Genomic DNA, 13,912 nt, shown 5'->3' on the forward strand with positions numbered 1-13,912 from the left:
TGGCACATAGCAGGTGCTCAATAAATACTGAGAGAGAATGAATAAACAAATGCACTACATTCACTGCACTGTCATTCTGCCCCCGGTCCTGTACATTTGCTGAGTTACTGCTCTGTATAGCACCTAAGAATCAGGCACAAATCGTACCTGTCACCAACCACTCCTAAATTTCTTAGTTCCCCCTTGGACCCAGTTGCACTTCGTCTTTTCTACCCACTTGTGCTGTGTTCTGTATCTTACATGGTTATCACACTGGCTCCACATCACAAATCTAGGGGAAAGGTGATGTTACTCCTGTTTTTCAGCTAAGAAAAAATGGTCACAGGACAAGTAAGTTATCTAAGGTCATAAAATGAATGGCAGAGGCAGGATTCAAAGCCACCTCTGACCTATATAAGTATATCCTGCTGTCTTCTGATGGACAGAAGATAAGGGAGGAAAAGGAAAGAAGGAGGGATTAAAGCGGGAGAAAGAAAGGTGGGCACTTTGATCCCACTTGGTGCTGACAATGAGAAGAACGTGGCATTGAATGTGATATCAAAGCATTAATAAGATAGAAAGCCAGTCCTGGCAGCACAGCCTGTGATCTCACCACGCTGTGAGGCTCAGGCAGGAGGATTGCAACCTCGAGCCCAGGCTGGACAGCTTAGTGACCTGTTTCAAAAAGGGGAGGAGCAAAGTAGTTCAGTGCAAAGGTCCTGGGCTCAATCCTCAGTAGTGCAAACAATAATAATACATAAGTTAATACGATAGAGAATCCCGGAAATGGTGATCATCAGAGTGTCTACACTCAGGCTGTTAATAAGACAAGTTCCCCCAAGTGAAAATATTTTGATCATGAACTGAGAACTGATTGAACAGGGCCAGTAACTAATAACACCAACCTTGAACGTTTTCCACATCTAACGCCCCTATCCTGCAGGATATGGAATGGGAGACTGGATCTCAGCCAAGTTTTTGCCCATAAAGTAGGGCAGAGGCAAAGCTTATTTTTTTTAGGAAAACCTGGGTCTCCCAAAGTGGATGCTATGGTCTGAATGTTTGTGTCCCCCCTAACACTTATATGTGACACTTAATCTCTGATACGATGGTAAGAGGTTGGGCTTTGGGGAGAGACCAGGTCATGAGGGTGGAGCCCTTCTCCAGAAGAGCTTGGACTTCCAGCTTCCGAGACTATGCAAAATAAGTTTCTGTTGTTGATAAACCACCCACTTTATGACTTTTTTTTTTCCGGTACCAGGAATCAAACTCACGACCTTGAGCTTGCCGGGCAGGCGCTGTGCTGCTGAGCGAAATCCCCAGCCCCTATGATCTTTTATTATAGCAGCCTGAAGGGATAAGACAGCGGGTTAATACTTTGCAAGGATGGAAAGATAACAGGGCTCTTGATTTTCAAAAAAGAGGATCTATCAGTTTTGCCATAGCTCCCCGAGTACCTCAGACATGTAACACTTGCTGGCACTGACAAAGCAGAGTAGCTGCAATTCAGGCTCCATCTGCCCAGAAAGTCTGATCTTTTTTTAAGCACCAATTAATGGGCTAGGTTTATTTGGAAAAATAAAACAAGCCTTTGTTCAGCAGGAGTTAAGCTCATACTGGCATTACTCTCTGCTTTTTCCAGTATTCTCCTGGCACAACATGCTTCCCCAGACATTTTTCCAAAAGTAATATATGTTTATTATAGAATAACAAAATACAAATACAAAGTACAAATACAAACAAATTTAAGTCACTCTTCATCCAAACACAGAGAGATAACAGCTAATAACTTTATGTGTATCCGTAACCAGTCTCTCATCTTACTTCTATAGAAAAGCAATTTATTCCAAATTAAATAGAGGGTCACCAAAAGGAGTTCTACATTTTTGGGGGTCTTTCTGCTTGTTTTTGTTTTTATTTTGAGACAAGGTCTTACTACATAGTCCAGGTTGGCCTTGACCTCACTATAGAGTTGGCTTTGTTGTAATCCAACAGCCTCAGCCTCCCAGGTGCTGAGATTACTGGTCTGGGCCACCACATCTGGCTCTATTAGTACCGAATCCCCCGTGGAGGGTATCAGTCTAACCCACCCGGAAGTACGGCACACAGACGCAAAAGGAAGACACAGACAGGAAGTTCTGCAGCTGAGGAGCTCTGGGGTGACCCATTGTTCTCTGTGGAACAAAAGGCCCAACATATTAGGGTTCTTTAATCAAGAAAATATAAAAAGCAAACATGGTGGTGGGAGTTATTGATAATTTTGGAAGTCATGCCCTTGTAATTTTACAGGCACACACATAGAGGGTAGGGAAATTTTGGGACTCTACTCCTATTTATGTGAATGTAAAATTGCTCTAAAAAACAAAGTCCATTTTTTAAAAAGAAAAAAAGTATAGCTAATAATGCCAACTCTGAAATACTTTCTTTCCCAGCTAATATTTTCCCAGTTACTACCCTTTTTAAAAAGAGTAACTCCAGCAAATGACTTTTTAAAACATAGAGACAGAGAAGCCAGGGATATAGCTCAGTGGCACAATCACCTGCCTGGCTGAGTTCGTGTCCTGTACCAAAAAAAAAAAAAAAAAAGTGAGAGAAGATAAAAAATAGAAACAGATAAAATAAAAATCTCTCTATATTTAGCACCAATCACCCAGAGCCTCAAAGTCAACACCTGTCAGCCTCTAAGTCTGCCATGAAAACAAATTCATGCAGACTGCAACATCTTCACCCACATAAGGCACTAGCTCATCATCCTGCTCCAGTCCCCTTTCCTGAATGGCGTGCTTCCCCCGAATGGTACGGACCATCTACCCTGTCCTTTTGTAATTTCCACAGTACAGGGCCGGGGATATAGCTCAGCGGCATAAGTTCATAAGGTCATGAGCTCGATTCCCGGTACCAAAAAAAACAATCCACAGTACAGCACGGTGTGCATATCCTAGAGTTGATTTCTCCAGTCCCTACTTAAATTATTTGCTCTTGTGAGTGTTACAGTGAACATCCTTATCACACAAATCTTAGTGAACTTCTGCTAGGAAAGGCAAAGGAATTTGCGTTAGTAACTTTGATAGATGTTGTCAATTGCTCTCCAGAAAAGTTGCACATTCCCCCTAACGGGCTCCGCATGGGTCCCTGCTCTCCAAACCTATGCCAATACTGACCATCATCAAACTCTTATCAAAACTACCCTGTATTACTTTGTGTTCCCTTAAGGTTCATATGCTGAAAACTACTGTCCAATCTGATGGCATTAAGAGGCGGAGCCCTCGAGAATGAGATGAGTGTCCTTGTAGAAGTGCTGCCTGGCCCCTTCCATCACAGGACATAGCAAGAAGGGGGGCTTTCTGTGGTAGAGCTTGGACTTCCAGCCAGCCTCCAAACCCACAAATTTCCTGTCTCTATATGCAAGGGTTCTCCAGGAAAACAGAAACTGTAGAAAATGGTGGATAGATAGATAGCTAGATAGATAGACAGACAGACAGACAGATGATGAAATAAGAGGAGGGAGAGAGAGATTTATTTGTGTCCAAGGAATCAGCTTACACTACTGTACAGTCTGGCCAAGTCTGAACTCTACAAGGAAAGGCCGAGTGTGATGGCGCACGCCTGTAATCCTAGCACTCAGGAGGCTGAAGCAGGAGGATTGCTGCAAGTTCGAGACCAGCCTCGGCTACAAAGTGAGCTCAAGGCCAGTCTGAAATGCATAGCAAGACTCTGTCTCAAAAAGACCAAAAAAGAAATCTACAAGGAAAGCCAGACGGCTAGAAACTTTCCAAGGGGAAAAGATACTGCACTCTTGAAGCAGAATTTCTCTTCCTCTGGGAAACTTCCCTCTTTATTTTTCTTTTTATTTTCCTTAAAGGGTTTTTTTTTTTTATTTTAAAGAGAAAAACAATAATACTGCATTTCAAAATAAGATAATAGGAGATTAGTAATGGTTAATATATTGCGTATTATTATCTTCAAAGTATTTGCTCAGGTTACAAAATGTAGGCATGCATAACTGATCAAACAATATAAGGACAAACTGCTTTTTCAATGAACTGAAAGAAGTCATAATATATCTACTCTTTTGTGAATATATATTTTCTTTTCCTGTCCTTCTTTTTTCTTTTTACCCATCCCAGTTGTTCTTTCTTTTTGCGCAGTTTCTTTCTCTTTCACAGTGTCTAGATTTTGGGTCTTATTTACTTTTTTCAGTTTCTTACACTAGGGAGACAATACGATGTTTACACATGCAAGTCTGATTTATTTCACTTATGAGTATGGTCTCAAGTTGCATCCATTTACCTATAAAAAGCCTCAAGTTTATCCTTCTTTATAGTTGAGTAGCACTCCATTGTATAAAAATACCACATCTGTTTTAGCCATTCCTCGGTTAAGTCTTTCAGTTAAGCAGGTGAGGTCCACCCAAATTACTGAAGACTGAAGCTCAGCTGTCTGCAGATGTTCACCACATCCACAAAATACTTTCTCAGCAGCATCTATATTAGTGTTGGACTGTACAGCTAGGACTGGCGCCCAGCCAGGTTGACAATCATGGATCCACACACAGAAAATATAACTATTCCCATCCTTTGTTCATTTTCTGTCTTTTTTTGTTTTTTGTTTTGGGGGTTTTTTTTTTGGTGCTTTGGTTTTTTGTTTGTTTGTTTGTTCTTGTCTTTTTGAAACAGGATCTCATTATGCAGTTCAGGCTGGCCTTGCACTCACTTTGTAGCCCAGGCTGGCCTCGAACTCACAACGATCCTCCTGCCTCAGCCTCCTGAGTGCTGGGATTACAGGGGTGCACCACCATGTGCATTCCTTTGTTCATTTTCTATTGAGGTTTTCTTCAGATTGCATTGTGAGAGATATTAACCTTTTGTTATATGTCTTCCAAATGTTTTTTCCATGTCATTTCTCATTTGATTTTCTTTCTAGTATCTTCTGTCCACTAGAGGACTTTTATTTCTATGCAGTAGATCTATTGATGTTTTTCTTGATGGTATCTGAATTTCCTATCTGGCTGAGAATGTCACTCAGAAGCACTTTAGGGGCCATAAGAATTACCTGTTCTTTGAGGTTTTCCAAATGCTGCCCCAGATTGACAGAGTCACAGGAAAGCAAGTCACTCAGAACTAGCCTGGCTCCTTCAGAAAGTCTTCCGTGAAGGATAATGTACCCTGAGGCCCCTGCTTTGATCAATGGTTGATACAACAGCTGTAGGAAAAGCTTTGCTTCTGCAGCAAAAAGCCAATTGCCAGTTTTGTTACTTGAGGCCCCTTATACAGGCGTCTGTGTAACAGACTCCTCTTAGGGTCGCATGCCAGCAGAAATTAGTCATTGATCGAAAGGATCCAGGCATTCTTTGTGGTACAAGTACCACAGACACTATCTGATTCCTCATTTCGTCTTGTCTGCCAGGAAGCCTAGGCTCAAACACAATGCTCAAGCGCAGTAGACGAGCAGCCTCACTGTGGGTGGAAGGCGTACCGACTCCAAACCACATACCCCCGACTCCCTTCCTCACTTCGTGAAACCCTGCCTTTAGCTGCCTCTTGTAAAAAGGGGCTTTTGTTTGAATGACCTCAAATCCCCTTTGAAAGTGGAAGAGGCACAAGCACAGACATAAGCAAAATAGCTTCAGAAGAGAGAACAGGGACGCCTGTACAAATCACGAATCATGATGATGTTGACCCAGAGGCTTTGGTCAGACCATGATTAACTTTTAATCAACCAATTAAATGTTTTTAAATGAGCTGGAAGAGAAAAAGCGCAGTGAAAAATCTGGAGAAAAGACAAGGAGCTCGGCGGGCACGCCTGTAATCCCAGCACTCGGGAGGCTGAGGCAGGAGGACGGTTGCAAGTTTGAGACCAGCCTGGGCTACAAACTGAGCTCAAGGCCAGCCTGAACTGCATAGCAAGATCTGTCTCCAAAAAAAAAAAAAAAAAAGACAAGGAGCTCTTAGAGTAGAGGGAAATAATTCAGCCATGCTTATAAGTTGAGCTGCTCTGAATTCTCCATGGTGGCCCGGACCAAAAAAAGAAAGAAAGAAAAAACCAGCGGGTTCAGTGCCAATAGATTCCTGACACTGGACCCTGCCAGAAAAAAACAATATATCCTACCCCTACAGCCTGCAGGATACAAAGTGCTGAGCCTTGTCTACACCCCTGGGTCCCTAGACCAATCCCCACTGAGCCAGCAAAGGTCCCAGGACAGAACTATTCCCTACGATGAGCACAAAAAGGGATGAGAATTCTTCACTCTGAAAGGGAAAAGCATAAAGGGAAAGAGTTAAATCTGCTGTGCCCCTTAGGAAGTGAATGAGGGAAACATGCACGATTTATTCTTCACCTTCTGAAATATTCTCTCTAGGAAGCACTTCTTACAGCCTGAAGTTAGACTTGATATGTAAATGAATAAAGCCACTGCTGGTAATGTACAATGGTTCTCTGTAACACAGGAGGAAATGAAAGCAAACAATTTGGTTCAGTAAGAGAAGACAGGGGAACTACAGTCAGAGAACGGCCAGGGCAACATCACGGACAAGCTTACGTTCAACCCGTTCTAATACCAGTTTCTTACAATGCCACGCTCAGAGCCCAACAGTGGCTGGGGCCTGTGGGCCTGGCCCAAAGAGGCCCTGACAGTCTATGCTTTTATGTCTCGGTGGATCCAATTAAAGTTTGCAGCTCCTCAGCCTTTCCAGTGACCCCCCAATGTTTGCCTTCGGGAAGTGGCTACTGCCACCTGGAAACGAAGGCATTTACCTACTCATCCCTTCCCAGAGGGCTGATAGGTCCAGCCTCTGAATTCATAGGTCTTTCCTCTCTGTTGCTTATGACTTCCTTTTAAATATTTCATCTGCGTTTCTAGGCTAATTCCCACCCCTTGCCTCTCCCAATGTAGACCTCCCAGAGTAGTCTTTCTCTTCTTCCCCTAAACTTACTTGTTTCGTCCCATGGATGGCGTTTTTGGTCAGCATATATGGGAGATCCATGGATATCACATTCATTCTGGCCTTCCAAGGAGACGACGCCAAAAGGGAAGGGAGTGCACAAGGATTTTATTAAATAAATTACCTATGAAAGAAGCCAGGCGTGATGGCACCCGCCTGTAATCCCAGCACTTGGGAGACTGAAGCAAGAGGATCCTCGGGAGTCCAAGGCCAGCCTGGGCTACAAAGTGAGTTCAAAGCCAGCCTGAACTGCATAGTGAGACCCTCTCTCAAAAAGACAAGAAAAAAGAAATTACCTATCAAAGAAATGGGGTAAGGGGGGCTGGAGATTTAGCTCAGTGGCAAAGCGCCTGCCTGACAAGTGCAAGGTTGTGAGTTCAATTCTTGGTACCAGAAGCAAAAAAAAAAAAAAAAAAGAAAAAGAAATAGGGTAAGAAAGCCGGGTGTGGTGGCGCATGCCTGTAATCCCAGCACTCAGGAGGCTGAGGCAGAAGGATAGTTGCAAGTTCGAGACCAGCCTGGGCTACAAAGTGAGCTCAAGGCTAGCCTGAACTCCACAGCAAGACCCTGTCTCAAAAAGACAAAAAAAAAAAAAAATGGGGTAAGAGCTGGGAGGCCAGGGGAGCCAGACCATAGTACAATCAGATACCACCAGAGAGGATCCTCTAGCTGAAGCCAGATATGAGAGGAGCTGTATCTCCCAGGACACACCTGCCTCAGTGTCCCTGCCACACTCTGCCTCTACCTGGGGATTGCCCACGGGAAGCCCCAGTGCAGACAAGGCAATGGCGGACTGTAGCACACAGCAGCAGGAACTGTGGGTCAGCAATGGCCCTGTGGTTAGAAGTCCGAGAGGCCCACTGTCAGAGTTGCTTCAGATGTTCCCTAACTCGGCTTGGAAGGAGGTTCCCTCTATACCCTTGTGCCTTTTCAGTGACTTCAAAAGCAAGTCGAGAGCTGAGGGTATCTGTGGTATCGACGTCTGAGTACCTGTGTGTATGTGCGTGTCTAGGTGGCCTTCGAGTCTGTGTGCGTTTAGAAAGAACTGTATCCTGCAGCCACAGCTGCATCTCAAGGACCAGTCCAACCACAGTTTTTGCCCCCCTTCCTGTGCTCCCTTCCAGACCATCCTGGTGGGTGACAGCGGCGTGGGGAAGACATCTCTGCTGGTTCAATTCGACCAGGGCAAGTTCATTCCGGGCTCCTTCTCGGCCACGGTGGGCATCGGATTCACAGTAAGCGCTCGCCGGCTTTGGGGGTCCCGTGTGTCTCTATCAGGATGCCAGCAGAAATAGTGGGCTCTCCGATGGGGTCATTCAAGGAGGCTACATGAAAAGACTGTTTGCTGAGGTGCAGGCAGGTACCAGCAACCAGGAGGTGGAGCAGCACCCTTGGGCGGTGTGGAGGTGGTGCGGGGTGCATTCCACTCCAAGCTCAAAGATTGCCAGGATTCAAGGGAACCTGGAGGAAGCTGCAGGCACAGTGAGCAGGGAAGGGGTGCCCCATGGGTAGGAGGTGCATGGGAGCGCATCCTAATCATCCAAATTAGAGCGGCTGTTTCCCGTCCCCAGGTAGAGGTCAGGCTAAAATCCAGACTTTAATCTTTGGCCTGCCAGATCCCTAAGACACATGTGACAGTGCTGTTCGGACTGTGCTTCCAGTCTGGTCATTTCTTTGTCCCTCTAGATTCTTCTTGGCCAGGTGGCTGACCTAAACCATCTACCAAGATACTCCTTTGTTTTCCGCTTCTGGCTGTGGGTCCCCCGTGGGGGTTCCAAAGATGGGGCAAGGGGTCCACTCCTCTCTCACACTGTTGGGTCCACGGAACCCTAGTGTCTCTGAAAAAAGAGAAAAGCAGACATTATTTCGTGGGCAAGACGGGTATTTGTGAACCTCAGGTGTGGGACTGCTCATCCCTATCTCTCCAGGGTGAACCAGGACTGAGAACGAGGTGCCCATGGATGACTAAGAAAAGTAAAAGAAAAAGGGAGACAAGCAAAACAAGAAAGACAGTATTCTGACATCAGGGGGGTTACAGCCTCTCAGACTGCCCTCCTCCAACACCAGTTTCTGTCACCTTTATTTAGCGAGAACCAAGGGCTTAGCTAGTACAAATGGGCAGATACCAAACTTTTTTTTTTTTTTAGTGAGGATAATTAAAGGAATTACCCTTCCCCACATGAGCTCCAAGACATGCCTATAATCCCAGCACTCAGGAGGCTGAGACAGGAGGATCATAAACTCAAGGTTAATCCAGGCTGTGTAATAAAGCCTTATCTTAAGAAACTCTAACAAACAAATCATTGTGTCCTCAATGCATTCTAATCAAAGAATGTCCTTCTCCACACTCGGGGACAAATCAGAGCACAGGGCCTACGAGGTCACACGTGGGGCTGAAACCCAGGGAGCCACACTGATGGGAAGAAGGAAGGAAAACCAGGAAACAGACTTGTCCCTTGAGTCACTGCAAGGGAGACAAGGGTCCGGCTGCACCGGGCCCCAGTAGACTGTCTGGGAGAAGAATGAGACGGGAGAGCGGGCCGAGCATGGGCCAGGGCCTGGAATCTGTCCCTGAAACTGCTGCACCCTGACACTCCTGAGCCTGGGACCAGCTGGACCCTGGGTGAACAGGGCGGGGCTTAGCCTCAGGAGGCCCAAGCTGCCAAGCAACCCCTGGGGCCTTGGACCAGGCTGCCGGAAGTGAGCAGGATGTCCTGGTGCCAGAGGCCGCCCACCCCCAGCCACATCCAGTCTGCCCTCACAGTCACACCCATGTGTCCTGTCCCTCTGCCTATCTGGGAGGGCAGAGAGGGTGGACATGGATGTGTCTGTAAACTCCACAGACTGCAGGGGTGAGAGCTCTGAATTTTGTCACCAGTTTGTAAAGAAAAGTGAGGCAAAGCTCTTATGAGAAAGAAGAGAATGCGTGGTCAAATCGAGGGCCCGAAGCAGCCTGCGCCAGGACAAGGGCTCGCCCACTCCCTAGGGACGGCCCTCCTGACGCTCCGCCTGGCACCGCCAGTGTCCTGACAGCTGGCAGCTGATCCTGGGTGAGGCCAGAGCCCAGCCACACCAGATCAAGGGCATGACCGGGGCCCAAACAGGTTCAGATCTGCCCCACAGCTCTGCCCCTAATTCAGGGGGATCCCCCACTGGTTGTGGCCGGCTGTGCAACAGTGTGTGACAGGAACCTCACAGAGGACATGTGGTGGGCCCGGGCCCAGCCCTCGCCTGCAGACAGAGAGTTCCAGCTCTCGCTACAACAACGTTTACAGCCCTAGGCTCCTTTCCTGCCCCGCTGCCCAGTGCTAAGGATCCTCATTTCCTTTCTGCCAATCTCCACACAGAGCAGCTGGGTCTGCACAGCAGTGAGTCTCCGTGTCCTGCTGAGCAAGGAGGCTGGAGGACATTGGGGCCCCTTCAAATACCAATAGTCTGGGGGTCCCACACACCCTGGCTACAAGACTCTTGCCTATTAATCTGCCATTCACAAGGAGGGGTTTGGTTTGGTTTGGTTCAGTTTGGTTTGGACAAGGTCTTGCTCAGGCTGGCCTCAAACTCAGTCTTGGTCTTCCAGATAGCTGGACTTTCAGGGATGCACCACCACACCCAGTTCACACAGAGATTTAATTTTGGTTTTGGTTTTTGGTTTTGGTTTTTTTCCGGTACCGGGAATCGAACTCACGACATCACACTTGCCAGGCAGGCACTGTGCCGCTGAGCTAAATCCCCAGCCCCTTCACACAGAGATTTTAAATACAGCATAGAGTTGGCAACTTGCAAGTGCCCTGGGCCTGGGCCTAGCTGTGCCAGGGCTCTGGTGCAATGATAACCAAGGCAGGAGCCAGCAAGCTTCTACCAGCCCAGCTCAGGGGGCCAAGTGCAGCCTGAGTAGGAGGGGAGGGAGGCACAGAAGGGAACAGAGTGACTACCTGGGCATACCTCCCCCAGAAACTTCGAGACCCTTCATCCTCGGGATATGGGGCCTATGCAGGTCTTCTGTAGATGCCTCTGAAATCCAGGTCTTCCCCAAATCCTTCATCACCAGCTCTGTCATACTGACTACAGAGTCCTGCTGGTGGATGTACTGGGGTGCTCTCAGTGGGGTTCACACATTAGCCTTCCATCTAGCCTCTGTCCTGACCCAGGTCAGATTCTCCTTCTTACTCCCTGCCTCAATGTTCCTCAAAGTCTCCCGTCTCAACTAAACCATGCTGTAAAATTCATCTCCAAAAGCCGTGTTCTGCCAGGCATGGTGGTGCACTCTTGTAATACCAGCACTCAGGAGACTGAGGCAGGAGGATCTCAAGTTTGAGGCAATTTAGCAAGACCCTGACTCAAAATAAAAGGCCTCACTCTGCTCATCCACCACCTGAAACCTTTGGTGGCTCACTACTGCCTTCTAAAAGAGTCTCAATTTTCCATGTGCTGGTCAAGGTGCTGCACAGTTTAGGCTAGTAGTATGCTTAACCCTTGTTACACACTTGTAATCCCAGCATTCAGGGAGGCTGATTGATTACACACTTGTAATCCCAGCATTCAGGGAGGCTAAGGTGGGATCACGAATTCAAGCCCAGCCTGGGCAATTTAGAAACTTAGTAATACTCTGTCTCAAAATTTTAAAATGAGATAAAAAGACTGGGGACCTAGCTCAGTGCAAAGGTTGTGGATTCAATCCTCAGTAAGAAAAAAGAAAGGGAAGGGGAAGGGGAGAGGAAGGCAGGAGACGGGAGGGGAGCGGAGGGGAGGGGAAGGGCAGGCCTCCGGGGAGCCATGTCTGAAATGTAGTCACCAAGTCATCCATAAATTGCTTCAGCGAGCCCAGGCAAGTTGCTTCAGCAAGCTGACATTGTGACACACACCCAGGCTCCCTCCCATGCAGGTAGTCCACGCGCTACCGTTTGCGAAACCTCCGTTCGGGCCTCCCCTGGTCAGGCCTGGCCTCCCTCCACACCCTGCCCGCCACACTCGCTGGCTGCATCAGTCTCCAGAACCGGGGTTTTCCCTCCTTCCACTGGATGTCAGGGAGGCCTTCTCTGCACCAGCACGAGGGGGACGTGCCACCCAGTGACCAGCCTGCCCGGAGGGCTGTGTGATGGTGTGAGCTGTGGCCCCCAGCACAGGAGGGCAGGGGTGTGTTTGGGGGCCGGAAAGGGCATGCACGTACTTCAGATCTGGGGGTGATGAGAGAAGGGGGAGTGACAGATGAGGTGTTTTACTTGGCGGGAGAGTCATGCGTCGGGGGGTAAGGGAAGGTGTGGGATCAATCTGTGTGTGCAGTGATGCGACATGTTCAGGTGAAGGCAAAATAGACAGTGTGCGCAGGGTGAAGTGAGGTGTGTGTGTGTTTAGGGTATAAGACACTGTGTATGCTATGAATGAAGTATGTGCGTATAGCCCGAGATGGGTGTCGCTGGTGGGATGATGCAATATGTGTGCGTAGTGTGTGTGATGTGAAACGTGCATTTATGTGCGGCATGTCTGTATTTGTGGTGTAATTTGAGGGGTGTGCGGGGTGTGAGGCGTCTGTCTGTGTCTGTGTCTGTGGGGAGTATCCGTGGTGAGGTGTGACATGTAAGGTACGATATGAAGTATGTGTCCGTGCTGTAGTGTAGGTTGTTGTGGTGTGAGCATGCGTGTTTATGCCATGAGTGATATGCGTGTGTTGGCTTTGTTTGGGTTGGTTTGTTGTAATGCTTGGTTTTGTTTTGTTTTGTTTTGTTTTTCTACGCTGGGGGTTGAACCCAGGGCCTTCCCACCAAATTACATCCCCAGCCCTTTTTATTTTTTTTATTTTGAGACAGGGTCTTGCTAAGTTGCCCAGGCTGGGCTCAAACTTGCAATCCTGCCTCAACCTCCCTGAGTACTGGGGTCACAGGTGTGCACCCAACTGAGAGTGCTTTTGTCCCTCTGCTACTCCGGAATCCATGCCAAGGGAATTCAGCTCTTCCATTCCAAACCAACAGCAGGATCTGTTAGGGTCTTGGTGGACCCAAAACCACAAGCACAGGCGCAGGCTGGAAGTGGAAAATCAAGGTTTCAGCCGGGCCACCTGCCCTCTGCCCTCCCAAGGCAGGGAAGCACCCCTCCTCGCCCTCCCTGGTTTCTGGTGGCTCCAGCAGCCTTTGGTGCTCCTTGCCTCGGGTTATTGGGAGCCACTAGAGAGACCCCAGCTCTGCCTCTGTCTTCCCAAGGCTGTCTGCTCCCTGTGTCTCTTTCCATATGAGATGCCAGTCCTTGGATGAAGGACCCACCCCAACCCAATATGACCTCATCTTTTTTTTTTTTTTTTTGCTTTTTGAGACAGGATCTCACTATGCAGTTCAGGCTGGCCTTGAATTCACTTTGTAGCCCAGGCTGGCCTCGAACTCATGGCAATCCTCAGGCTCTCGAGTCCTAGGATTACAGGCATGAGCCACCACTCCCGGCTAAATCAAATATGACCTCATCTTCAATTACATCTGCAAAGGCCCAATATCCAAATAAGGTCAAACTCAGAGGACACAATTCAGTCTGTAAGGGCACAGTGTAAGGGGAAAGGAGAGCAAGAGACAACCACTTCTGTCCTGTTCCTCGGCCCACAGGACCTCTCGCACTGAAAACCCTAGAGGGGGCAGGGCGCCCCTGAGTACTCCCTGCAGCTGGGAGCTGGAGGCACTGAGCACACCAGGCCCTTATTTACAGCAAGAGCTTCTGGGGTCCAAATAGCAACAACAGGGCACATCTGATAAGTGCTGGGCAGGGCCTACTTTCCAGGTTGGGCTGCCTGCTGAGCCTATCCTAGGAGGCTGAGACATGCCCACCTCCACACACTGCGCTGGGCTGGAGATCACCTCTGCCCCTATTGTTCTTCCAGCTGCCATAAACCAGCTCCAGCTGAGGCCAAAAGCTGCAGGCTCGTGTGTACACGGTGTCCACAACGCCTTTGGTCACCCATAAGCAAGCCCAGTCCCTCCACCGCAACACCTAAGTTAAGAAGTACGGGTGCTCTC

At 48.0% G+C, this 13,912-nt stretch overlaps 1 protein-coding gene across 2 annotated transcripts in view; it reads left to right on the forward strand.

The window, feature by feature from the left end:
- The window catches only part of Rab37 (RAB37, member RAS oncogene family), a 58,057-nt gene that overhangs the window by 34,275 nt on the left and 9,870 nt on the right, over positions 1 to 13,912 (forward strand). The window contains exon 2 of one of the 2 annotated variants that reach the window (XM_005412242.2): positions 8,045 to 8,155. In XM_005412242.2, coding sequence (XP_005412299.1) covers positions 8,045 to 8,155 — 111 coding nt within the window. Of the gene's footprint in view, positions 1 to 7,791; positions 8,156 to 13,912 lie in introns of those variants that run through there. The other variant, XM_013508642.1, reaches the window with a different exon arrangement.

Source organism: Chinchilla lanigera, unplaced genomic scaffold (genome assembly GCF_000276665.1).
Source record: "Chinchilla lanigera isolate Chin_1 unplaced genomic scaffold, ChiLan1.0 scaffold00152, whole genome shotgun sequence".
Classification (NCBI taxonomy): Eukaryota; Metazoa; Chordata; class Mammalia; order Rodentia; family Chinchillidae; genus Chinchilla; species Chinchilla lanigera.